General features: G+C 47.8%; 2 protein-coding genes across 2 annotated transcripts in view; both read left to right on the top strand.

The window, feature by feature from the left end:
• Positions 1–18,917, top strand: part of LOC113615769 (FERM and PDZ domain-containing protein 2-like) — a 97,331-nt gene extending 78,414 nt beyond the window's left edge. Inside the window, exons 16-24 of the mRNA XM_027098532.1 lie at positions 609–617; positions 3,067–3,277; positions 8,298–8,398; positions 10,316–10,408; positions 11,068–11,175; positions 11,268–11,384; positions 14,461–14,666; positions 17,546–17,650; positions 18,663–18,917. Coding sequence (XP_026954333.1) covers positions 609–617; positions 3,067–3,277; positions 8,298–8,398; positions 10,316–10,408; positions 11,068–11,175; positions 11,268–11,384; positions 14,461–14,666; positions 17,546–17,650; positions 18,663–18,917 — 1,205 coding nt within the window. The remainder of the gene's footprint in view (positions 1–608; positions 618–3,066; positions 3,278–8,297; positions 8,399–10,315; positions 10,409–11,067; positions 11,176–11,267; positions 11,385–14,460; positions 14,667–17,545; positions 17,651–18,662) is intronic.
• Positions 18,918–19,485: 568 nt separating this feature from the next.
• The window catches only part of LOC113615758 (putative protein FRMPD2-like), a 16,231-nt gene continuing 9,160 nt past the window's right edge, over positions 19,486–26,556 (top strand). The window contains exons 1-4 of the mRNA XM_027098522.1: positions 19,486–19,695; positions 21,534–21,681; positions 23,406–23,620; positions 25,848–25,946. Of these exons, the coding sequence (XP_026954323.1) occupies positions 19,588–19,695; positions 21,534–21,681; positions 23,406–23,620; positions 25,848–25,946 (570 nt within the window). The 5' untranslated portion in view covers positions 19,486–19,587. The remainder of the gene's footprint in view (positions 19,696–21,533; positions 21,682–23,405; positions 23,621–25,847; positions 25,947–26,556) is intronic.

The following is a 26,556-nucleotide window of genomic DNA, read 5'->3' as shown; positions in this document are numbered from 1 at the left end:
CGTCTTCTCACCTGTAATGTTCTGCCCCTTTTATTTGTGGATGTATCTGCCTCCAGTTTGCAGTGGGCTGGGAGCTCCTGGAGGGCAGGGACAGTGTCCCCGTACCTTTACGGTTCCAGCATGGAACAGAGGTGTGTCAAGTGGGAGATGGTTAATACATGTTTTTTTGAATGAATGCATAGATGGATGAGTAGTGTGGAAATACAATCGTTTACTTAATCATTCCTCTAGATTTTAAGTTTGCTTTTCAGTTTCCAATAACATAAATAATATTGCAGTAAACATCATTGGAAGAAAAATTTTCTGTATTGTGTATTATTTCTTTGAGGTAGATTTCAGTTCGATTTGGGGTACAAAGGTTGGGGCATTTTTAGGGCCCTTCCTGTTTTCCTGAGTGCCATTCCCATGTCCAGTATCATTGTGCCTGTTTTATTGCATCCTTGCTGGAATAGATATTATCATGTTTATCTTTGTTCATTTATAGGGAAAAATGATTTTTCAGTGTTGTTTCATTTGGCATTTCTTTGATTGTTAAGAAGTTGGACATTTTCCAAATGTTTCTTAGTCATTCTTCTGTGAAGTGTCTAAACAAGCATATTACTCTATAGTTACATTTGGTTCCCTGGGGACAGGGAAAACTCAACAAGCTTTTACAAGTGCATACGTTCAGGGCTAAATCAGGCAGGATCTGTCAGCATTGCAGAGTGGGACCACAGGCCTTCACTCAGCCCTTTCAGATGCGTAGCAGGGGGCTGCAGGGATGCCGGTGGCCCTTCCATGAGCTTGTGGCTCTGAGACTCTGCAGCTCTGCAGGGGCTGCCCAGGATCCTGCCCTGGTTCCTTTACCTTTTCCTTGGCTCCTGTACTCTTGAAACTCTGTTAACGAACCTTGGCTTCAGCCTTGCCGTCTAGACTGATTTAGATATTTGTCAGCTACTTTCCTGGTGCCACAGTTAGGCTGTGAGTTCCCTGCCCCTGCCCTCCACCGGTGGACAGAAACCATTCACTCTGCTTGACATGTCAGCGGCATTGCGACATTCTTGGTATCCCTTCCTTCCATTCCTGAAAGGTTATCAACCCTTGGCTCTCCTACCTACCAATCAGTCCTTCCTGCACCATTTGTCCAGCCAATTGAACCCCGCTAAGCTAAGGTCTAATAATGATGACAGCACTTCCCACCAACCCCACCAGCCCCAGGAGCCCCCCTGCTTCATGCTGAATGCCTGATGCTAAGTGTTTGACATCCAGACTCTCATTCCCTGACCTCACTGTGTGATCTGTCCTGTTAACAGAGCATCCTCCCCAGTGCCCTGTTGTTCTCCAGCTTCTTGCGGGGACAAAGCCCTGCTCAGGACCCAGAGCTGTGATGCTCTCATTCATCTGCTACCTTCTGGGAGCCCTCCTCCCCCAGGGGGCAGCCCCTTCTTCCTGCACCTCCAACCTCTATATGAAGGCTCCCTTGAAGCCCATAAAACTTCTCTGAACCTCTCCCTGTCACCACTTTCTTTCCTTGAAATCTCCCCCTGTGGGTATTAATATACACCACAATTAAAGCTAAGATCACTATCCCTTTAGACCTTAGCGATCAGAGGGCTGGGCATGCTTCAGATGAATCTCCTGTGCTACTGTTTGTATCTCCATGTCCTCTATACGTCCATTTTCTGGCGTGGACTGTGGAGTCAGCCGAGTGTGAGTCCTGCTCTACCACCTACAAGCCCTGGGACCTTGAGCAAATTGTTAACTCTCTCTTAGCCTCACTTTTCCTCATCTATAAAATGAGTATAATAATATCTACCCCACAGGGTTATTGTGAGGATTAAATGTGACAATGTCGATAACATGCTTACCACTGGGCCTGGCATGTAATAAGCATGCAGGATGTGTGAACTGCTGGTGTGGATATTACAGTCATTGCTGCTATGTGTCTGAGCAGGTCCAAGCTCTGGAGTCAGATACTGGACAATTTCTGCAAAAGCTGCAGGTCATATTCACATTGCTTTTAGTCCTCCCTTCTTCCTTGCCTACTGTATGTGAATGATGGTACCTAATGCCTCCTAGACACAGAACGTTCTCCAAAAGCATTTTTTAAAGTCTACCTTTTTCAGTGGGTACAGTCCCGACAATGAACCAGGCACCATTGTAGGAAAGGGGGGCTGTCTGCTTGAGGAAATAAATGTTCATGAGCATGCTGTCAGTGAAGGCATTTCACTGTGCTTTAAATACGCACACACACACAAACACACGTATGACTGGAGCCATACAAACGCCGTGTGCCCGAGCATTCTTTCCTTCTTGGTTTTAACAGGGAACAGATGGTTGGAACACAGTCATCATTTACTTTTTTCAAAATACAAACTGGGCTTTGTGTAAATCCTAGTTAATTTAAGGAATCTATCTATCAAATCTAGTTTCCTACGAATGACGTGAAGAGTGAAGTGGTGAGAACCACTCACATTCCTGGGCTCATTAGAATCATTTGTTACCTCTTTTTGCAGGCAGGGAGGAAGGGAAGTGTGAAAGCTGGGAGACAACACAACTGATCCGTATTCATATTTCAGAAAATCGGATCTTAAATATTATTACCAAGGAAACTAAGCCGTGTAGAGATGAAAGATTACATTCCGCAGGGCAGAGTGTAATCTTGGGAGCTCAGGTAGTTTGCAGACCTATTTGTTAAAACAACGTTTGGAGGATGGTTTGTAAAGGCAGCAAGCAGAGCGGATGACAGCGGTTAATTTTATACAAGGCTCTGCTGGCGCTGTGACACTGCCGTGAACCATGGCTCCAAGGCCTGTCAGCTGCCAGGGGGTGGAGGGCATCTTGTTTCCTCCTTCCTGTGTGTCTGAGTTTTCTTTCCTTAGTCAGTGCTAATTAGGCAGACGTGGCATTCTCAGGGCTAATCACAGGAGCTCCACGAGCTAGCATGAGGAAAAATAGGCCCCTCCATGCAGACAAAGAAAAGCCAGGACAGAGCCTGGGGCCTGTGATGTGTGGCTGCCACAAGAGCGATGGGACCAGCATCATTCTTGTGAGTATTTATGTTTATCTGTTTCTCCCACATTGCAGATTATGATAAGTGTGTGCAAATGGCCAATCTGAGTCTTGCACACCTGGCCCAGTCCAAGCCGCTCACTTGGATCCAGAGACTGTCGTGCTCAGAAAATGCACTGTTTGTACCCGGGCTGGAGGGTGCGGCAGGAGGCCTGTTACACACGTCACTGGATAACTTCACTGTGGACACCAGCAAGGGGACCAGGGCGCAAGGGCTCAGAGGCAGGTGGGTTTGACATATCTGTTCTGTGGGCCCAAAGCATCATGTACTTGGTGCTCTGGAGTAATCCATACGTGAAGACATTGTTTAAAGGATGTCAAATGTCTAAGGGAAGTATGCATTCATTGGGTAATTATCAACTAAATCCACAGAGATTTCCCGAAGGGCAGCTATGGGCCAGATCTATGCTAGACACGGGACAGACATCCCGTGTCTCCCTGCTGCGTTGCTCTATCTTTTGGTGGAGAAAGAGCTAGGTGATGATACAAAATTGAAGGGAACAAAATAAACAAGTTGCAATAGCCTATTTAACCAGGCACTGTTCTAAGCACTGTACCCATCAACTACATTAGCCCTCACAACCCTGTGAAGTACTTTCTGTTTTCTCCCAGCGTGAGACTTGAACACACACAGCTGGCCCTGGAGTCTATACTCCTAAGCTCTACATTGCCGATGCTTTCTCTTTTGATGGATTGCTTGCAATTTAATTTGCAAGGGAAAATAATGAGCTTATCAACACAACTTCACATTATAACATAATGATCCATAAATTTTAAAATAGCCTCGAAGTTGGATTGCACTTACATTACAAGTTCTATAAATAGCACAGATTCACAGGCAGCACAGGACCAATGAAGGGGGCTGTGGGAGGGAGCTGTTTTTTGGAATGAGTTATACATCTGCTTCAGCAAGAGGGTATGGGTGATTGATTTGAATTGCAATGCATATATTATATCTTAAAGTAATTCTTAGAAAATTACTGCTCCAGATTCTGTTGATGCAAGTATGCATCACCACGCACTGCGAACTAACTCAATAATGATGAAGCAAAACTATCTATTATTGTTACCACGTAACAAACAACTCCAAAGCACAGTGACTTAAAACAACACACATTTTGTTATTCTGTTTCACGATTTTCTGGGTTACAAATTTAGGCAGGGCTTGGCTGGGCGATTCTTCTGCTTCTCTTGAGGGTACTCATCAGGACTGGCCTGGAGGCTCCAGGACTGTGTTGTGCATGTGCCCAGGCCCTCAGTGGGGATGGCTGGGATGGTGAGCTCAGCTGGGCCCTTCTCAGTCCCAGTGTGGTCTCAGGCCCTCTCCATATGGTGCCTCCCTGTGGAAGGTAGTGAGGCATCTACATGGCAGCTCAGGGCTCCAAGGGCCTAAGGCGAGCTGCCAGTCTCCTAAAAGACTGGGCCTGGAGCTGGCACGTGGTCACTTCTGCCATACTCTCTTGGTCAAAGTAGTCACATGTCAGCGCAGATTCAGGGGCAGAAGAAACAGTCCCCACCTCCTGATGTAGGAGTGTCAAAGCATATGTGGCCATCTTTAATCTGTCATCAAACTGATAGTACTTTATAACACTTTATAGATTAAAAGCCTGAAGAAGCCATGACTGACTCAAGGCCACCTTGAGAATGTGTTGACTGCAAAGCACCCTTCCAGTGACCTGCCAGTGGGCACGCACAGGAAGGGACTGGCAGCACTGCATGGCAGCCAGCCTTCTCAACAGGAAGCTGGACTGGAGTCCTCAGTAATCTCTGGTTCTCCTCTAATTTTAGTTTATGAATGCCAGACTTTCACAACCCTTAGTAACTCACGTCAGAGGTTATGGGTCACCTTCCATGAAAAGGGAAATCTAGGGTCTCTGGCCATCTGGAAGGTCCCCAGAAGCACAGCCCAAGACAATGACTTGGGTGCAGGTGGTTTTTGTGGAGGTGATGCCGAGAAGCAGGAGTGAGCAGGGTAAGTGAGACAGGGGAGGAGGGAAAGTGAAAAGAAAGGGGGCAGTGTCATCAAGATAGCTGCTGTGGGCAGCCAGGGCTTAATTCCATGAGAAGTGCACAGAAGCCCTCCCAGAATTGTCTGAAGGACCAGGGAGTGGACACTTGTGCACTGGCTCCCATCCCGCTCTGGTGCAAGCTTGTCTGTGGGAGGTATGAACTCTCCTATACCGTTGGGCAAGGTGGGGGGATAGAGGGGGTGTGTGAGATGCCCAAGACGCTCAAGAAGCTCTAGGGCAGAAAGAGGACCGTATCTGAGGCTAGATCAGCACAAGCTGAGGCTGAGCTCAGGTGGACCTGCCCACCACTGCTCTGGTCGGTCTGAGGTGGGACAAGGGCTGCATCCATCCAGCTCTGTCATCCCTGTGCATGGATGAGAAGTGCATCATCCTTGCTGTGGCTGGTGCAAAGATCACCCAGCCCAGGGTCCCCTTCAGGCAGGGTGCTGGAACGAGCCCAATGCCATGGAAATCCACCTACACCTACTCAGCTGTCTGCTGCGTGTGATGTTGCGCTAGTGGTTTGTAACACCCGTGCCTCTCTTTCCTCATTTGTCTAGTGGTGGGAGCAGTGATGCCCACCCCACTGGGTGGCTGTGGGAATTAAATGGTGTTATAGAACCCTGAAGATGGGATGAGTCTGTGATGAGTGTCCTAATGTTGGTGCCCTTCCCCTAGTCTCTAGGGGAGAAGGTAGGAACACAAACCCTCTTAAAGGGGATAGAATGGTTAAATGTTTAAGGCAGACACAGGTACAGCTTTATCGCTCCCCCGAGAGTGAGGTGATTTCCAAGTAAGGGGACAGAGGAGGGCTGCATGGGGGAAGTGACAGCGGGTCTTGACCAACCATGGGTTTGGGCACAGTGAGAAGGAGGGGAGATAGGCAGGAATGCCATGAGCGAAGGCCCAGTTCCTCTTGCTACAAAAATTGGTTGAGTGCCTGCTGTGTGCCAGCCCCGAGCTGTGCACTGAGGACTCAGCAGTGGGCAGGACGGACACAGCCCCTGCCTCATGGCGCTCACAGAGGTGACAAGCAGAGGGCCCGTGTGGCAGGAGCAGGTGGTGCTGCTGACCAGCGGGCCAGAGCCAGGACGGGAAGGATGGGATGGCATGCAGACACTGACATGCAAGAGATGGGACCCGCTTCCCAGTGTCAAGCCTGAGCAACTGTGTGCTCAGCACTGCTTAGAACGGGGATGCCATCAGGGTGCCAATCCTGACATACAATCCCTGCCCCACCTACTTCATGGCACCTTTTCTGTGAGCCTTTCCTGACTGCCCTGGCCAGCACCACTGGCTCGCCTTCAAGCCGCTGCCCCCAGGGCCCCGCCACCCCGACATCCACATGCATCTATCTGTCCTGTAAACGGGGAGCTTCCAGAGAACAGTAATGTGCCTGTCTCCTCCTCAGCTCTGAGGCCAGCATGCGGAGACTTTCCGTAAATGGCATTATTTTCTTTAGGTTTGCATTTTTAAAAGCTTATTTTAATTGTGGTAACATATACATAACATAAAATTCACCCTTTTAACCATTTTTAAGTGGACAGCAGCGTACTGTTAAGTATATTCACATTGGTGTGCAGCCAGAATTCTTCTCATCTTACCAAACTGAACCTATGACCATTAAAAGACAAGTCCCCATTCCCACTCCTTGAGACCCTGGTAACTTTCTGTTTCTATGCATTTGACTACTTTAAGGACCTCACTCTACTGTACAAGTGGAATCACACAATGTTAGTCTCTTTGTGATTTGCAGTAGATGCTGCTTTTTATCCTTTTTAAACAATAGACTTGCACGTGTGACTTGGATCACATGGGCCGGGGCAGCCTAAGGCAGAAAATCCCTTCCTTTCTCCAGAGGCCCTCCCTTGTGGCCTTCCTTGGCCCCTCTAGGTCTGCTGGGGTATCTCCTTCTTTGAAACCCAGGAGTGCTCTGCCAAAGCCTCTCCCTGGGCACTTAGGTCAGCTCTAGATGGCATGAAAGGCACCCATCCTGCAACTCGCAGTGGGCTGGGAGCTCCCAGAAGGCAGAGCCCATGTCTGACTCACCTTTACCCTCAGTCCCTTGCCAGCCCGGGGCCTGACATCTAGTCAGATCTCAGTCAACTTGGGCTGAACTTGCTGAAATGCACAGTATAAACAGGAGCTGGGTTAGAGTGAGGCCTCCTCCCTAATCTCTGAAGAACGGCCCTGTGCTTGTCCCTCGCCCTGCATCTGCCTTCTCTCCCCCATCGCTCCTCTTCTTCCCTTTCTAAGTCTGGCCCCTTGAACAGCGCCAGGCTCTGTGCCCGGAGCACCGGGCATCACTGATCCCAGGTTGCAGTGAGAGGTGCGGTGGCAGCACCCATCCCTGCCTTGGGCCGGCTGCCTAAAGCAGTGGGGCAGGTGTGGGCTCCCTGAGGTTGGGGCCAACCTGGGTGATGAAGGGCTGATGTATCTGTTCAGATGGTCGACCTCCTGGCCTTCCTTCTTCAGATGCGGCCCAGTGCTGGCTTTTTCCAGGGCTCTAAGTCCTGCGACTTTGCCTCTGTTCTTTCTGCTCACTCTCTACTTTGTTCATCCCTGGATGTAGCTTATCTTGAGCAGAGCTGACCCTGTGGGTCGGGCAGGGTCCCCACTTAATTCATTATTCTTCTAGGGCTTAGAACATCCTTTGTTTGCTAGAATGCTGGCTCGGCAAAGCCAACTGAATGCTGGCATGAAAGATTCTTGTTTTCAGCTCAGTATTACTAGGGGGTCGCCAACTCCAGTATCTGCAAGGATCAAGCAGGTAAGTTACTGTGTGAAGCCCTCAGTGGAGGTGCTGGAACATCACAGTGGAGGTGTTGGAACATGGCTGGCCCAGCTGAAAAAGCAAACAACAGAAAAATCAGGACCCACTAAAAGCATGAGTGCTTTATACTTACTACCTCATTTTGGGGCCATCACAAGTCTAGGAAATAGGAATATTCTTATTTTCTGGTTAAGGAAATGGAGGTTTGGAAGGGCTGCTTATTCAACTCAAAGGAGAGATAGTGGGAGGTTCATAGGGGGCCTGGGTGACTCTAGGGTCCCCTCTAAGATAGAAAGCCCCCAAAGCCATTCTTTCCAGTGTACTTCTGATAACCAGACCAGCCCTTGATGGGGTCTGTCTATGGATCTGTTGACTGATGAGCAAGGGGCCACCACCCACACTCAGAATGGCAGGAAGTTGCCTTCTAGGGGCATCTTACCTCATCTTGTTGACTTTCCCTGCAGGCCCTGCCCTGGCCACGAGCAGCTGGAGCACATCTGTTTGACCCAGAAGCCAACGACTTGTGACCCTCTCTCTGGACGGCCTGCTCAGAGCACACACACAGGTACGGGCCAAGCCGTGGGCTTGGGGTAAAGGAAACCTTACACGTGACTCTTGCTTTCAATCTTTTCCACTACTTCATTTTGCTTCCCCAGTAATGTTCACAATCTTTTTGCTTTTCCATTAATCTCAAAACTACTTACGTAGAAGGTGAAAGATTTATTCGATCTGAAGAGAAACCAGAGTATTCTGTCATACAGAGTGAAGTAAGTAAGAAAGAGAAAAACAAATACCGTATGCTAACACATATATATGGAATCTAAAAAAAAAAAAAAAGTCCCTGAAGAACATAGGGGCAGGACAGGAGTAAAGACGCAGACGTAGAGAATGGAATTGATGACACGGGGAGGGGAAGGGTAAGCTGGGACGAAGTGAGAGAGTGGCATGGACATATATACACAACCAAATGTAAAATAGATAGCTAGTGGGAAGCAGCCATATAGCACAGGGAGATCAGCTTGGTGCTTTGTGATCACCTAGAGGGGTAGGATAGGGAGGGTGGGAGGGAGACACAAGAGGGAGGAGATATGGGGATACATGTATATGTATAGCTGATTCACTTTGTTATAAAGCAGAAACTAACACACCATTGTAAAGCAATTATACTCCAATAAAGATGTTAAAAAAAAAAAACAAAACTACTTATGGTTGGGAAAAGCCCATGATGTCCACCTTTGGCTTGGGCTGAGCACATAGATTCTAAATGTGTTAGCACTGGTGAAGATTCCCAGCGCTCGGGTCCAGCGTGAGGAATACCTGCTGTGGAGGGGCGTGGCTGGAAAAACGTATCATTCATTTTCTTTACAACTCTTCATATGGGCCCAGAATATCATCTCCCACTACTCACCAGAAAACATATACAGGGCAGGCGGCATTCCCCTCTGTCATATATCCTCCAGGCAGGTCCCCAGTGGGACATAAAGACAGAGAGATTCCTGAGCTAGAGAAGATATTTCTATTTGATGAGCATTAAGCCTGGGATTGGATCTGGAATACCACCAGGTGGCTCTTTACTGTGAACTGTGTGCAGGTCCCACCATGGCCCCTTGGGGGAGGGAGCGATGTGGAAAACGCTGGAGGGTGGGTCACTCTTTGGGGATTTTTCCACGTGCTCTGTGGTCAGCACTGGATTGCCCGTCAGGGCTCTGCCTTGGGTCCCCTCCAAGACCCAAGCTGGGGGAAACCTGTGCTGGGCTGCAGGGCCCTATCACCCCCTACTGTTAGGGGTCCAAGAGGGGAAGGCTTTGCTGTCTCATCTCTGTGCTCCAACTTTAGTTTCAGTTTTCACTGCCAGCAAGGTCATCTCTGCTCAGATTCTGTCTTGTCCCAAGACCAATGCAGAAAAATGAATAGCTGTAGGAAGTCATGCAGAGCAAGCGCCACGGCCCACCTGCCTTTGCCTCTGCCCTTGATGAGCCAACACTGACCTGGTGAGGCTAATCAGAAGTATGTGTTCACAGATGGACTTTTCTACAAAATAGAAACAGACTCACAGACATAGAGAACAGACTTGTGGTTGCCAAGGGGGAGGGGGCTGGGGGAAGGATGGATTGGGAGTTTGGGATTAGCAGATGCAAACTATTATATATAGGATGGATAAACAGCAAGGTCCTATTGTATAGCACAGGGAACTATATTCAATATCCTGTGATAAACCATAATGGAAAAGAATATGAAAAGAATGTATATATATGTATACCTGAACCACTTTGCTGTATAGCAGAAATTAACACAACATTGTAGATCAACTGTACTTCAGTAAAATAAATTTTAAAAACTTATTTTAAAAAAAAGTATGTGTTCAGCCATCCATGCCCAGCCTTGTGCGTGTGTGTGAAATAGTGTTCACACCTTTTGTATTAGGTCTCTGATAATTTGGGGGAAAAGCACAATGTGGGTGGGGCTTTGTTTCCACTTCCAGGGCCACAAAATAAGAGGAGAAGGAGCTTTACAGCCGAACCAGATCGAGAAATTGTGCGCGTGGCACTGAGCCGGGATCCACGCCGTGGTTTTGGTAAGAGGGCTCCTGGCAGGGGGGACCCAGTCTTTCCCTCTGGGCAGAGGGGAGGGGTGTGCTATCTTCCCTTTAGACTTTTCTACTCCCTTTTCCTGCCTGTCCTCCCCCATTTGCCTTTTTCAGTGATCACTTCTTTTTCTTCCCTTTAAATGTCCCTAACCAGCAATGGGATGTTGGGGTCAAAGTTTCCTTTTAGGCCTGATCAGGTTTTGGGGTGCAGATCTTGAAAATCTAAGTATAAGATAGAAAAAGGCTTTTCTGTCTAATACCACGTAATAACCTTTCTCTAGCATATTTAGATTCTTAGGGATGGGGAAGAGTAGTCAATCTTTTTCATCTCTTACTATTTACCACATTCGAAGACCCTTAAGAAGAGAAGGGTTACTTGATTAAAAATCATCTTTTTTTCCGATCTGATTATGTATTGGAACAATAATACATAATGTTCCTAGCTGTAGTTGTGCTTATGAATGCGGGACAATCCACTTTCCTCCATCTGTCATGGCAGAGTAGAAAGAGCTGTTGGAGAATCAGAGGACCTAGGTACAAATATCAGCATTGCTACTTAGTAGCTGTGTGATCTCAAGCAAATAACCTAACCTCTCTGAGCTGCAAAATCATTAAGTATCATCTTCTTTCATATAATTGGATTATAGGTTTTGTCATTAATGAGGGAGAGGATGTAGGCAAAGTTGATCCTGGCATCTTTATATCTTCTATTATACCTGGGGGACCAGCTGAAAAAGCTAAAAAGATCAAACCAGGTATGTCATTTTTGATTGCCAGAGATGCTGCTTTAAGGAACTGCTCTTTCTCATTTCCTTGATGGGATTATTGAGATGTCTTATTTTTCCAGGAGGGCAGATACTAGCCTTGAATCACATCAGTCTGGAGGGCTTCACATTCGACATGGCTGTTAGAATGATTCAGAATTCTCCTGACAACATAGAATTAATCATTTCTCAGTCAAAAGGTATGTCTTAACCCGCTTTCAGAAGCTGGAGAGCCTCCTTTATGTTCAGGAGTACATTTTTACAAACACAGAGTCCTGGGGCTTTAAGTCCATGTAGGTCTCTTGTATTACCTCTCTCGTGATAGTGGCTTTGGCACAAATCAATAAACTCTGCGATTTCAGGGGCAGAATGCGCTCTACCATTGCTTGTCCTGCTGAATGGGAGAAGCCTACTCTAGTTCTTTATTAGATGCAGCTATTGTGTGTTTCTCTGCCACTCTTCTCGCATGACAGGAACGATGTTCTTTCGATCAGCCAAGGCCTTATTGAAAGTGGCTACTGCAGTAATTCTACATATTTGGGGCTTAGTCGTGGAATCCGGTGGGAAGGAGACAGGGGGCTCTTCTTGAAGCTGAAGCGCATAACAAGCATTCTGTTCTAATTTGGTTAAGACTCAGCATGTTAGAGATCAACCAAAAGAGTAAAGGTTGTTTTTTTTAAAGATGATTTTATTCGTCCTTTAGATAGCTATCCAACAATTGCCTGTACTGAAGAATAAGATGACTCTGTTTATCTGGGTCAGGTTTGGGGTGGTAATGGGGGGATGTTAATATCCCTCTCCCTCCCAGTTACCCGGGCTCACCACAGCTTTTTGGTTGGGTGATCCTGCAATTTTCCAGAAGGCTGCCTACAAAGCCAGGCCCACACTCTAGGAGCTTTGTACAATCTCCTCTCATGTACAGAAATGCTTCATGTCACACCAGCCAGCATTTTCTGGGTCCTAAATGCAGTCACCCCGTTGGCCTTGGCCTCTGAAAACCACATGCCCTCTCTCACTCTTGCACAGGTACACACCATCACCAGGTGGCTTTCCAGGTGCTGCATCTGCCCTTCGTCCAGAAGCTGTGGGGGGATGGGGGCTGGCAAAGCTGGGGCCTTAGCCATGCGCCTTTCATCCTGTGCTTGGACCTGACCCAGGCGCTAGCCCGGCCCTTCCACAACACCTGCCCCAGCACACTGCTCTGTTGGATTTCCTACACTGTCATTGTTCTTCCCACAATGTTTTAGCTGTCCTTGTATTTCCCTCCATACTTTGCACAGGAAAGGACAGAGGGGAGCGATCAAACCATCCTATTTTTAAAATCAGGAAACATAATGCAGCTGAGCTGGGGTCCATTCAGTGTCAAGGATGGCCTGCTGGGGTGGGGATGTCCAAAACTGGCACCCAAAGTCTGCGAGGCTCCAACCTCACTTTAGAGTTTCAGATGATGGAGTACCCACAGTGCCTGTGAATTACGTGTCCTCTCATCCTGGAGCCCCTGTCACCTGTTGGTAACTCTGCCTGGTCACAGTTGGGGTTCCTCGAAACAGCTGCCACCTTTGTTGGAGGAAGATGCTTCCACAGTGACTCTGGCTGGTCACTGTGGGCAGAGGCTTGACCGCCGTGAGTTTCTATCTGGTTGGGCTGCTGTTGGGGCATGTGCTCTAGACTGGAGATCAAAGACAAGACAGAGAGCCTTCCCATCAGGAGCAGACATCACCCTCCACTACAGATTGAGTTTTAATTACCCGCAGAAGTTCTAGCTTGTATTTCCGTTAGGCAGGACATACGTTGCACAGCTTGACGTTTTAATCCAGTCATAAGTCTTGTCCTTGTCTCTTGTGGAGGGTGTGGAAGAAAATAAACACATGCTTACAACATTGCTAGAAGGACAATGACAGTAGAATAGCTAGTGAGAAGCAGCCGCATAGCGCAGGGAGATCAGCTCGGTGCTTTGTGACCACCTAGAGGGGTGGGATAGGGAAGGTGGGAGGGAGACGCGAGAGGGAGGAGATATGGGGATATATGTATACGTATAGCTGATTCACTTTGTTATACAGCAGAAACTAACACACCATTGTAAAGCAATTATGCTCCAATAAAGATGTTAAAAACAAAGAAATTGCCAGGAATAAGGCATTACTGAACGGTGGCCCACCGCTCTCTACTGAATACCTTTAGGCTTGAACTACTTCTAATCTGATTCATTAAATTAAGTTTATCCACTGTGTGAGTTGGGCATTTTCCTGAGTACTAATGAGTCTGTATCAAAAGTTGTAAACTTACTTGTGTGTCTACATATCCAGATGTAAAGAAGATCTGTGTTCCTTCCTCCCATATACATTTGTTGAATAGCTGATATTAACATATGCACGGTAAATACACGTATTGAGGCTCTTAGTACTATGTACTAAGCTGTAATCTCTTTCTCTCTCTCTCTACATGTATAAACATCTCTCTATATTTAATTTCTAAGCCTCACCAACCCTATGAGGTAGTTGAGATTATCTCTATTTTAGATATGAGGAAATTGAGGTCCAAAAATGTGAATTACCTTGCCCAGGGTTTTACCTAGTGATTCCTGACCTCATGTTCTTTCCTCTGCTCTGTGCCAGCTCAAGGGTCAGACATGGGGTAAATAGGAATCAGTGGCCCAGTCTTCACCCAAAGAGAGTCCACCATCTGGTTAGTACCAAGTTCCCCCCAAAGAACCAGACACGGTGAACTTTGGATCACAGGGTGATTACAGGTGTGCTCAGCAGGGAGTCTGGAAGAGGCTGGCTTTAAGAGCAACATGATGGTTGTGGGGTTTTGGGCAAGATTTAATCCTTTTGACTCTGCTTCCTTGTGTATGAACTGGGATCACACCTTCCTGGTGGGTGTGTTGAAAACATGGAAAGATACGTATATGTACATGTGTATATATATATATACACACACATAAATATATGTGTGTGTGTGTGTGTGTGTGTGTGTGTGTGGTGCCCATATGTGGCAAGAGCTTAAAAAGGGGGAACTGCCATTATAACCATCCGTTGCTCCTGTGTTTTCATAATTGGGTCACACAAGCGCTATTTAAGTTTCAAGAACACATCCAGAATCGTCCCTTCCTCTATTCTAAAAGCATCATCTCTCATGGGTGCTAAACTCACATGGCTCCCAGCAGCTATAAAAGGTCTCTCTGTCATTGGAGGAAAATGCTGTGCCCCACATAGAAATGCCACTGAGACGCCAGCCTTTCCAAGCTGTTGATTTCTTCTTGGCTTGTTTTTATAGGTGTTTGTGGAAATACCTCAAGCGAGGAGAAGAATAGCACGGCCAACTCTGGGGTCTTCTCTACAGACAGCCTGAGCAACGGGCACCTGGGAAGTTTTTCATCACACACACAAGACCAGGAAAGAAATATTGAAGAACTGGAAATGGCTCGGACTCAGAGCTTAATGCCCAGGCTGAGACCTCAGCTGTCTGCTCCACCATTAAAGGTAATCATTCCCTTGCTTCACTCTCTAGAATCTGGAGGAAAGAGAACAGGCTGTGGAGCCCAACAGCCTTGGCTCCAAAGTCCCCCTTTGTTCTCTATTTGCCATGTCAGGAAATAAATACTTACAGTGCATGGTTGTTGAGAAGAATATAAAGGGGAAAAGGCAAAGCTTCTAGTGCAGTGCCAGGGCTCAGTGTTTGAGGTTTCAGTGTCCTCGGTCACTAATTTTAACTGTGAACTGGCTTCTGCAGAGGGCAACGCATGGACAATCAGACATCTTGTATTCTTGGTCTCTAGTTAGTCCTCAAGCTGCAACTCATTGCCTTCGCTCTTGACAACACACCAAGGAGGAAGAAGACAAAGGCCAGCTTTGGCATGCAGAGAACTGTCTGCTTTAGTCCCAGGGCCGCCAGACTCCAGCTGTGTTTCCTTAGACACTGGATGGAAAGGTCTCCTTTTGCCCCTCCAGACCTCTGTCCGTTTTTCTCTGGGCCCTGTGGAGCTGACACTCACAGACTGTGTCAGCCCCCTGTCTTCTGGTTGGCTCTGCCCAGAAGCCCTGTGTCTAGGAAAAGAGAGTTGTTTTCCTTTATCTCACACGACTACCCCACTCGCAACACTCTGACACCAGTTGGGTGGGTTTTCCACATCAAGCAATTCCGACACTAACAGACTGGAATTAGCACTAGGTCCCACAGGTGAAGGACCCATCCCTCAAGACAGCCTCCACTCCAGATGACAATGAAGCTGTCGGTCCCCAGGTTACCCACACTTCTGTCTGACTTGGCTGCAAATTGGAGGTCCCCATGACCCCCTCCTTGGGTTTGTTAATTTCCTAGAGCAGCTCACAGGATCCAGGAAAACAGGTTCCTTGCTATCGCTGATTTACTATAAAGGATGTTTTAAAGGTACAAGGGAGGAGACAGATGAAGAAATGCATAGGGTGAGGTCTAGAAGGGTCCTGAGAGCAGCGTCATCTGCCCCTGTGGAGTTAGGGTGTGCCGTACTCTCTGCATAGATGTGTTTATGAACCTGGAAACTACGAATCCCATACTTTTGAAATTTTTATGGAGGCTTCAGCACGCAGGCATGGTGCATCAGTAGCTCAATCTCTAGCCCCTCTTGCCTTCCCAGAGGATGGGGGGTTGAGTGGAGCGGAAAGTTTCAAGCTTCTAATCATGGCTTGGTTTTCTGGTGACCAGCCCCCATCCTGAAGCTACGCAGGAACCAGAGTTCCCTCTTTAGAACAAAAGGCATTCTTATAACCCAGAAAATTTCAAGGGATTTGAGAGCTCTGTGTCAGGAACTGAGGTCAAAGACCAAATATTAGAACAAAAGATGCTCCTAGTCTCCTATCACTTAGGAATTTTTTTTTTTAATTTAGACATCCCTGTATTTTATTTTTTATCACTTATTGTGATATAATTAACATATATGTGTGTGTCTATACATATGTACATATGTATAGATACACACACACATATATAGCAAAATGATTACCACAACAAGGCTAGTTAGCAGGTCCATCCCCTCACAGAGTTAAAATTGTGTGTGTGTGTGTGTGTGTGTGTGTGTGTGCGTGTGTATGGAGAGCGTTTTGGATATACTCTCTTAGCAACTTGCAAATATACAATACAGTATTTCTAACTACTATAGTAACCATGCAGTACGTTACATACCCAGAAATTATTTACCTTATAACTGGAAATTTGTACCCTCTGACACTTTCACCCATACTCTCCTCTGCCCACCCCTCACTCTCACCCTGGCAACTACCAATCCACTACTCTGCTTCTGAGTTTGTTTTTTTAGATTCCACATACATCACTTAGGAAAGTACAAGGGTTGAAGGAGCTCTGTGCCAGGAGTGGGGGGCAGAGACCACTATACAGGTTTTCTCTTATTTCACAGTCTAGTGGGAGCCTGCAGCTGGGGGATGAGTGAGTACTGGCTTGTCACCCTGCCTGTGCTCAGGTTGGCTGTGACCCTCTGCTGAAGAACACAGCTCCTGTTAGGAGCTCTTTGCCCTCGAGCTCTTTACCACTCGCTCAATTCCATCAGCCATCCCCCCTCTCGCTCCTCAGGCTCAGGGAAGTTAAGAGCATCCGCTGTTTCTAGCCCCGGGGTGCTTAGCTCTCCTCATCGGTTTCTTTAACTGCTTGCCCACACCTTTGAAAGCAGGCCTTGTGTCAGCTCTCCTCCATCACCCAGGATGGGGATGTACACCTTCTCTTGGTGCTCAATTAATCTCGTAGCATGACTGGACGGATGAATCAACATGACATGCATGTCACAGCACCAAGCAAAATGCCTGGCATGAGGTAGAAAATACTCTCTTCTGTTCTTCTCTCAAGCATTCAACCACTGTAAAGTAGAGACCCAGTATAGCTACTCTTGCTAGAGATGATTGAAGGTCCTCCTGAGGTTTTCTTCTGCTCCAGAAGCTGCTGTGTATCTGGTATCCAGCATGCCTTCACTTGACTGGTGTCATGTGTGAAGCTACCAGGGAGTGTCTAGATGACTTCAGTTCTCATAACGATATTTGCGTCATGAATAGAAACAGGAGAGAATCTATTGAGACCCTGTTATGTGCTGGGCATCATTCATACTCACTGTTAGAAGGTGATCTCTCATTGCAGTTCCGTGGATTGGGGAAAAAGTCTGGAGAGACCAAGAGACAGGTGCAAAGTCATACAGGGAGGAACTGCTTAAGCGGAGAGTGAATCCCCTGTTGGCCCAGCCCTGAAACTTATGATTTTTTTTTTTTGATGTGCAATGCTGCTGGCTCCTGAGAGCAGGTGAGAGCTAAGAGGTGTCATCTGCTTAGGCAGGGCCAGCGCCTTCACTTCTTCTTTCTTTTTGTTTGTTTATTCGTGGCAGGGTACTGGTTCTTCGTGTCCTCTATCACCTTCAGAAAACAATGCCAGTGAAATCTACTTCGTGGAGCTGGTTAAGGAAGATGGGACACTTGGATTCAGCGTGACTGTAAGAATTCTCAGGAGAGCTTAGAAAGTAAACAGTTGAAAGATGTTCATCTGGAGTCTTGGTGGGCATTGCACTCATGTGCCAACCTCTGATAACCCACTGATCACTGGGTACAAGCAACACGTCAGAAGTGATGAACCAAGAAAGTCAGTGGGGGCCTCAGTGAGGGATGGGAGTTCAAAGTGAAACTGGGAGACCAATGGCAAACTTGGGAAGAGCAGACACTCCAAGCAGTGTGGGTGGAATTATGGTTATGCTGGACAATAAGGAGAGGGTAGCATTGTGGTGCTTCAGGGACACAAGCCAAAGGTGAATGGGGTGGTCCCTGGTCGGCAGGTTGGTAAGACCTCCATTCAGGACAGACACTTTGCATTTGGTTTCTGAGCTCCATCTGGCAGACCCGGGAGGGGGGAGGATAAAAATTGTACAAGAATGATATTATATAATCCCACTGATGTAAAAATTTTTATGTATGTGTGTATACATACGTGGAAAAATTAGAAGAAAAAGATAAAGTTAGATCTTTAGTGACCTGTAAGGATGTTCATAATCTATTGTTAAGTTAAAAAAAAAAGTTGCAAAATACTGTGTGGTTGAATTCTGCTTTTGTATCCACAAACCAACACACAAGGATACAGAATATGCCAGGCACCAGCCTTTGGGCCTTTGGGCCTATCGCTGTATCCACTTTTGCTGGTTACTGCTTATGGAGAGACGATGTGGTACATTGACGTGACTCATTTCTGAGCACCTGCCATTGGCCAGTGCTGGGCTGGATATGACACCGCTCCCTCACACGGCTCATATCGTTATACTTCTTATGAGCATCTAACCTTCTGCTCAGTGGATAATAAAGCCTAAACAAACAAGTGAATATATAAGATGGTGTCACATGGAGATGAGGTGATGGGATAGAGTGGAAGGCAGATGGGAGCTCTCTGAGTCAGGGAGGTGGGGGAGGCCCCTTCAGGAGGGGGCAGATGGGTGGTGAGTTTTTCATTGTGTTTTCCAGGGTGGCATTAACACAAGTGTGCTCTGTGGAGGTATCTACGTGAAATCCATCATTCCTGGAGGGCCAGCAGCCAAGGAAGGGCGGATCCTGCAGGGTGAGGATGGAGTCACGCTGGGCTCTGCGTTCTGTGGTGTGATGAGCCCCGGCCTGGGGGGTGCAGCCGTCAAGCCTTGCCCCACTCTCACTCTGATGCCTTGTGCAAATGATTGCCTCTCCAGGTCATGGTTTCCTTACCTGGAAAAGGAGATGATTTAGCCTGACCCACCTACCTGATATGTTAACATGGGGCCCAAATGCTTGGGAAACATAAGGTGATTTAAAAATATGAAATTTTAAATAAACTTGTTGCTGTTTGGCTTTCATGGGAGAAGCCATGCTCCCCATGGAGGACAGAGCAGGTACTGGTGACCTCCACTTAAGTATCCGGGGAGGACACCAGCAAGCCTCCTTTCTGCCCTTCCTCACATCCACTGCTCTGAAGGAAGTGGGGGTGGATTTTTACTGTTCTCCAAAATGGCTAGAATTGAGCTAAAAAGGGCACCTACGATCTTACCTATCTCCATTTTCCCTAGAATTCCAGGGTCCCTGGCATCAACCAGGTCTCCCTGAGGTTTTTTGAAATAAAAAACATCCTGGAGATATAAATATCACCCCTAAGAGACTTGAAAAAACTTTCAAAAATGGTTTCCCAGGAAATCGGGAGAAAGGATAAGGTTGTACTTGTTAGCTGGCTTAACTGCTCTGTGAGCCAAGGATAGAGGTTTCTAGACCGCTGATCTGTGCAGGTGCTCACAGGGGAGGCTGGCAGGGCCCGGGCGGGGCTCCCCCCAGCTCAGCTCCCTACCCCTCCTTGAGGCTGTGTGGAGGGGTGCTGGGCAGGGGCCTCGCAGAAGAGTCCTTCCTGCAGCCCCAGGAGCTCGGGGACATGACATCTGTCCCCCTCCCAGGTGACCGGCTCTTGCAGGTGGATGGAGTGAGTCTGTGTGGCCTCACCCACAAGCAGGCCGTGCAGTGCCTCAAGGGCTCTGGGCAGGTGAGTGCACTGTTACTGGTTACTGGGGAGCTCTCCTTCCCCCCAGAGTTTTCCTCGACAGCATCAGAAGCTGTGGTTGTCTCTGGGTGGGAGGGGGTAGGCAGGAAACCACCGAGACTTTCTGTTGTGTCTGTGTTTTTTCCTTTCACATCTTCCTTTTACCAGCGCTTTTCTTTGGAGGTGTGAAAGTCAGGAGGAAGCAGGCAGATGTTCCCAGGCAGAGAAGCTCACCTCCTCTAAGGAGCCTTGAAAAGCTTACTGTCTCTTGCCTAGATTCTGGAATCAGACAGCTGTACTCAGCTGACCGAGTGAAGTGACTTCTCCTGCCTGGCCGCCCCCTCACACCCTCTGCTCCAGCTGTAACTGACCAATGCCTCCGTCCGCTCTCAGAGCCTCTCAGCTCCCGCCTTGGCACGTGCCGACACCCACCCCCGCCCAAGTTCATGCTGTTCCCGTCAACCTGTGTAATTACAGGCTACACTGTCCTAGGGGTCCTTTTATTACAAAGAGGTAGAAATTCAAGATGCCAAGAGCATTTACCCTTCGGTCCTCATTCTGTGCAATGCCCAGGCAGCATCTGGATGTCACTACACTCTGTCCCATCCTCCGCCTGAGGGTGGGAACCTTTACTTGCGATGGTGGCCTAAGCCACAGAGCTGGGGTCTCCCTCTAGGCAACTGGGCAACCATCAGAGATGCAAAGGGCTCCTAGGGACCCCTCTGGCAAACAGAGGGGTGGAAGGGCCCCCTTTTGCTTCCTTTCCCAAACCATTCTTCTATTTTGTGGTGAGATTTACTTGTCTTGGCGACCTTGGTTGACATATCTTGAGAACAAAGTCATAATTTAGTAGTATTCTCTATTCTTCAGAACTTTGCTGACGGACATGCTTAGAGAATGTATTTGGCCAGCATACTGGTGGTGATGACAGGTAGGAACTGTCACTCTGGGGTCACAGCAATGGTGCTGAATGACCATTGCTGCAGGAGGATGTTGGCAGGGTCAAGTCCCCCAAGTGGAAGCTCAGAATTTCTCCAAACTTCCAGGCGATGTCTAGCTACTGGGTCATGCTCTGGGTAATGGGAGTATACAGTGTGTGGGGAAGAGGAAAGGGAAATTGAACCAGAAAGAAAGGGGGAGGCCAGATTGATATAGGCCTGGGATACTGTGCTGGGGGTTTGGATTTTAGGTGATGGTAAACACTGGAGATTTTTAATCAAGAGTGTTGCATGTTCAGCTTGTGTCTTATTTCAATCCACAGGTAACCTTGAGGGGAGTGGACTGAAGGAGGAGGAGATAGGGTCCAGGAAGTCAAGTTAGAGGGCGCTTGCCCCAGTCCAGCTGGCCATTGGCAGCAGGAGAGGGAATGGAGGAGAGGGGAGCACTGAGGGAGATGTTTCTGATGGAGAACATGCAAGCCTTGGAAGCCAGTTGGGTATTTGGAAGGCAGAAGGGGGAAAGCTGGTCCACTGCAAGTGTGGCCCCTGGGAGGTTAGTTGAGAGATAGGTCAGTGTTCTGAGAGAGCAAAGGCAAGAGGAGGAATGTTTTAGGCAAAATGAGGAGGGGGAAGTGAGGGTGAGTGAGAGGAAGAAGATGAATTTGGCCTTGAATACACTGAGATGGAAGTACGTGTGTTACTTCCAGGAGCATTTGTCCAACAGACAGTTGGAAATATGGCTCTGGATCCTAACAGATAAGCTAGATTGGAGATTTTGATTTGAGATTCAAATGAAGCAGCTACTGGATGTATCAGAAAATTACGAAGCATTTGCCGAGTGGAGGGAGAGACTCCTGGTTGCCATATGAGGTGTAAATTGAGTTCGTCCACCCATCCTTCTAGGTTGCAAGACTGGTCTTAGAGAGAAGAGGCCCCAGGACTGCACAGCAGTGTCCTTCTGCTAATGACAGGATGGGAGATGAATGCACGGCTGTTTCCTTGGCAACAGTCTTGCCTGGAAGGCCTGCGAGCAGTGTCTCAGCGACATATGGTGAGAGGAGAGAGGATTGAGTGTTACTATTGTCATGTCATCCTGTGCTGCTTTTGAATTGTCAACTCCAAAGGGAAAGCAGGAAGGCTCCCTCTGGGTTCTCAAAAGATAGTGAGCAGCGGTGGTCATCATGCGGCTGCTTTCAGATGCAATGGAAGCCAATCTAATGGAACATGTTCCTATAAAAAAAATGCATTATCCCCAAAATGATGACCAGGCATAATTCTGCCCCCAAGCCTTCTGAGGATTTCTGATCAGCTGCTGGAACGTTTGTGTCTAAATAAGTATTTGGGGTTGAAATTGGAATGAAAGGATCATGCCTTTGCTGACAAAGGGTCCACGTTTCAGCCGAGACACTTGTAACAAAAATCTGAGTAAAGATGAGGTGGGTGGGGAGAGGAAGGCCCTCAGAAACCTAGCCTAGTTACTAACATCAAAAAGCAAACCCATGATCAGTTTACAGGGGCACTATTACACATCATCTGATGGGTTGCCTCTCTGCACTTCCCTGGGATTTTGTTTCCTGCTAGGAAAACATTTATTTCCTTAGTACGTCGTGATTTGCAGCTTAGCTGCTTGTCAACCCCTTTATAGAGATTTTCCTGAAGGCGTTAAATCAGGTTGAATGCAAGGTAACCATAGTGAGCAATGGGGTTGGGTGGAGGGGGAAAAGCATGTGCATAAAATAAGTCTGTTTCTTCTTTCATTGCTCCTCGGCTCACTCCAGTGAGGGCCTTTGAGAAATTGAATACAGAATGAGCTAAAGGGGTCAGACGATGGTGATGGTGAAACTGGTCATACGACGTACTTGAACCTAACTGCTTCAGACACTTTCATTCTTGCCCCAAATCATAGTTTATAAATCAGTGCTCTGTCCCTCTATTGATTGATTGCCAACTGAGGTGGTGAAAGCAGAGTAGGGGAGGCCCAGAGGCCTCTGGCTGCCAGACTACATAAATTCTTTGGGCTGTGTCCATCTTGGGTGCCCAGAAGCAGCTGTTTTGTCTTACGGTCACTACACAGGGCTGAACAAAATGACAGCTAAAACATTTTCATAGAGTTGGCCGTGATTATCTCCATGGTCTAATTATGCAAAACATTTTTTTCAAGTATACTAAAAAATGACTGTGGTTCTAAAAGGGTAATAGGAATATATGTGATTCAAGTTTTACTAAACGATTTGGGCCTATTGTGTACGTCTCTAAGTCATATCTTTACATATAAACCTTGTTGATTGTCTATAATTGCTCCGTCCAGTATGGTAGCCACTTGCCCATGTGCCTATTGAGGACTTGAAGTGTGACCACTCCAAACTGATAAAATATATACTCGAGTCTTAAAGACTTATTTCATAAGAAGAACGTAAAGTACCTCATTAATAATTTTTTTGTGTTGTTACATGTTGAAATGGTAATATTTTAGGTATGTTGGGTTAAATGAAATATGATTATGTTTATTTTACCCTTTTCCTCTTATTTTTTAAAATGTAGCTGTTTGAAAACTTTGACATTATGTATGTGGTTTGCATGTGCAGTTCACATATTTCCTTTGGATGACACTGACCTATAACAGGTATAATGGACTCTGTCATAAAAATGAGCAAAATGAAATCGTTTAATGTAAAACAGGAATAATTCATTTACTTGACAATTGGCATTTTGAGGCTGGCCAATTTCATTTGTAATCTACTGAAGGGTGGATCTCATTCACATCCCACGACACAGGTCCCAGGTTTGAAGTCAAGCTAAGAAAGAACGCCAGTGGTTTGGGATTCAGTTTCGTGCAGATGGAGAGTGAACGCTGCGGCCATCTCAAGAACGATCTTGTGAGGATTAAGCGGCTCTTCCCGGGGCAGCCGGCAGAGGAGAATGGGGCCATCGCAGCTGGTGACATTATCCTGGCTGTGAACGGAAGGCCCACAGAAGGCCTCGACTTCCAGGTGGGAGGCCATGAGGGATGCAGTCCTGTGTGCAGGCTGAGGTCAGCCACGCTCCTTTCAGGGCCCCCCACCATGGGGAATACTCTGGGCTCCCGGAAATCACACGTGGAGCCTGGATTTGGATTACATAAAGAGAGAAATTGGCAGAACATCCTCACATTAAAATTTCCATCTCAATTCTTAACTATCTGACCTTGAGTAAGCCTTGCTTCTCAGTAGGTTCGTAATGAAACTGAAGATAAAACCCTGGCTTCTGTGCTGGCTAAAGGTCTCCTAACACACACTCCCAGAGGTGGGCGTGAGGGCTCAGTGGGCTACCTTGGGTCCCTTTCTGCCCTCCTTCCCATTTCTCTACTAAATTTACGGCTTTGACGTGTAGTGTTGCATTGGTTGTCGTGTGTATGATCAAAAATGTAATAAAAAAGAAAGTAAAAAGTGGGCATTTCTTAATCTTATAGCATAAAATCTCAGTGAAATATTGTACGTATCGGTCAGGGTCCTGGCAGAAATTGGGCCATCTGAGAAAGTTTAATAAAGGTGCGGAGATTGTTGGGAAACTCAAGGGAGAGTATAGAGCCCTGGGGCTGGGAACAGTGGGTGCAGTCATTCACCTTCCCTACCCCCGAAGTCCAAAGGGAGATGGGTAGGAGCAGTTACCAAATCCTAGAAGCTGAGTGAGCTAGGTGGAGCAGGGATATAGTCATCCTGTGACAACCCCACAGGGAGGAATGCAGGAAAGCAAACGTGGACCTCCCTCTCCCCCTCGGCTCTGATCCCTGTTCACCCTCGCATTGGCTGAGCCCAGCAGGAAGCCTCTCTGCAGCCCACGCAGGTCTACCTCCAGGGCACAGAGCAAGGCAGACGAAGGTGGAGAGTGGCTCCAGGTGGGATGGGGAGGGGTGGAGAATCCTCAGAGCAGCGTTAGGGTGGGGATACCTTCATCCATCCTGCATCCTTCATCTGATCCAGGATCATCCTCTGGAGAACCGCTGCTGGGCCAGCAACTGTGTGAGGGACTGAAGACAGAGAGGCGGACAGTTCATACGGTCTGGTCTCAGAGCTCACGGGGGTAGTGGGATAGACAAGAGAACAATTCCCACTGCGGGAAATAAGTGCCATGAGAGATAAAAGGCCCTGCTCCAGTGCTTGCACCAGGGAAGGGGGAAGGAGCCCATTCTATGGCAGTCCATTGCAGCTGGGGGTACTGAGTAGTATCCAGATCAATCCAGATCAGTGGTTCCAGGTAGGGGTGAATTTGCCTCTTGGGACATTTGGTGAAGACCCGAGACATTTACGGTTTTCACGACTAATGGACGCTACTGGCATCTAGTGGGTAGAGACCAGAGATGCTGCTCAACGTCCTGCGATGCACAGGACAGCTCTGACAACAGAGTTATCTAGCCTAAAATGCCAGTAGTGCTGAGAGGTTGAGACATCATGGTCTAGATAGGTAATGAGAGCTATTCAGGCAACCTCATGCCCTGGGCTTTGAGAGGGTGGCTTGGAGCAAGAGGTTCAGCATGGTGGGAGCTTAGGAAGTGGGTGCAGGGAGGAGCAGATGGGAGAGAGAGCAGGGCGAGAGGCAGTGGCAGGTAAGAACAGGTTCTGGGTGCTGTGCTTATGTTGAGCGAGGTGAGCCAGAGAGAGGGTTCAGCAGGAGAAGAACCTGGTTCTATCTGTATTTGGGAACGACTGCGTGTTAGTGATGTGGAGGAAGGGACGTGGGTGACAGTGCAGGAGGCCAGGAGCAGAGAGGAAGTCACTGCAGTTTCACAGGTGAGAGGTTCCGAGGGCCCGAGCTGACCCTGGGCAGAAGCTCAGGGCTGAGGGTCAGGCTTTAGAGATTGGGGTGGTGGCATCTGCGTGGCCGGTGGCCCCTGAGGCGGGGGTGGGTAGACAGGGAAAGGAGGGTGAGATGGTAACAGTCATCTGCTTGATTCACTCTCTCGCTGAAGAAGAGGCGTCAGTATTGGCAGATGCTGCCATCAAAAGGCCCCAGGCAGACCTTGGCCACTTCCAGCTCAGTATCGGCGCATCATCTTTGTGGGAACCACAGGCCGCTGGCCTTGGGTCCATGCATTTTGGGAAGTCAGCGGTGTCCTCCAAAGTTCTCTGGAGCCGAGAAACAGATCAAGGTGTGGGGGAGAGGGGCCCGGGAGATAGTGGAGAGCACAGAGGAGGACACTCCACAGCCCTGCAACTAACCGTGGGGTTTGGTTTCTGATAGGAGGTGCTGCATTTACTGCGAGGAGCCTCGCAGGAAGTCACGCTCCTGCTCTGCCGACCCCTGCCAGGTGTGCTGCCTGAGATGGATCAGGGCTGGCAGGTAAGGGGCAGTGCCCTCTGTTCTCTCCACATGCCTCAGGTTCAGGCACTCCTTTTCTTGTCTGGTGGGTCCTCAGAAGCCCAACTTTGTTTTTGGTAGTGTCAATGCCATCTACTTTCATTGGGGCAGGAGAGTAGCTGGCCCCCAAACCTCAATTAGTCTGTGACAGGTTCATGAGGTCCTACCTCTGCCTTCCCCTTCCTCTCCCTGCTTCTGCCTCTCCCAATATTTGGCTCTTCCTGTAGATGGTTACATGTTTAGATCTTGGCTGTGAAACTTCTAGAACTAGGTTCTCTGACAGTCTAAGCACCAGAGAGGGGAAACTAGGAGCAACGGGAGTAGATGGAAAACCAAATGAAGGGAAGGTAAGAATTTCCATTCTGAGGAATGAAATGGAGAGAAAAAAAAGAAGGGTATATGTCCACCCTTCTGAAACATGAATTAGGCATGTATGGTCTAGTGCAAAGAAGGGAAGCACTGGAATCAGGACAGTTCAGAATTCTTACATTGATGCCTATATTAGGTCCTCCAGAGAAATAGAACCAATAGGATATGTGTGTGTATGTGTGTGTGTGTGTGTGTGTGTGTGTGTGTGTGTGTGTGTGTGTGT

The sequence above is a fragment of the Aethalodelphis obliquidens genome, unplaced genomic scaffold, assembly GCF_003676395.1.
Source record: "Aethalodelphis obliquidens isolate GAN/ISIS:26980383/991018 unplaced genomic scaffold, ASM367639v1 scaffold124, whole genome shotgun sequence".
NCBI lineage: Eukaryota > Metazoa > Chordata > Mammalia > Artiodactyla > Delphinidae > Aethalodelphis > Aethalodelphis obliquidens.
Note: the sequence above shows the minus strand (reverse complement) of the source record. Positions and strands in the feature narration are given on the sequence as shown.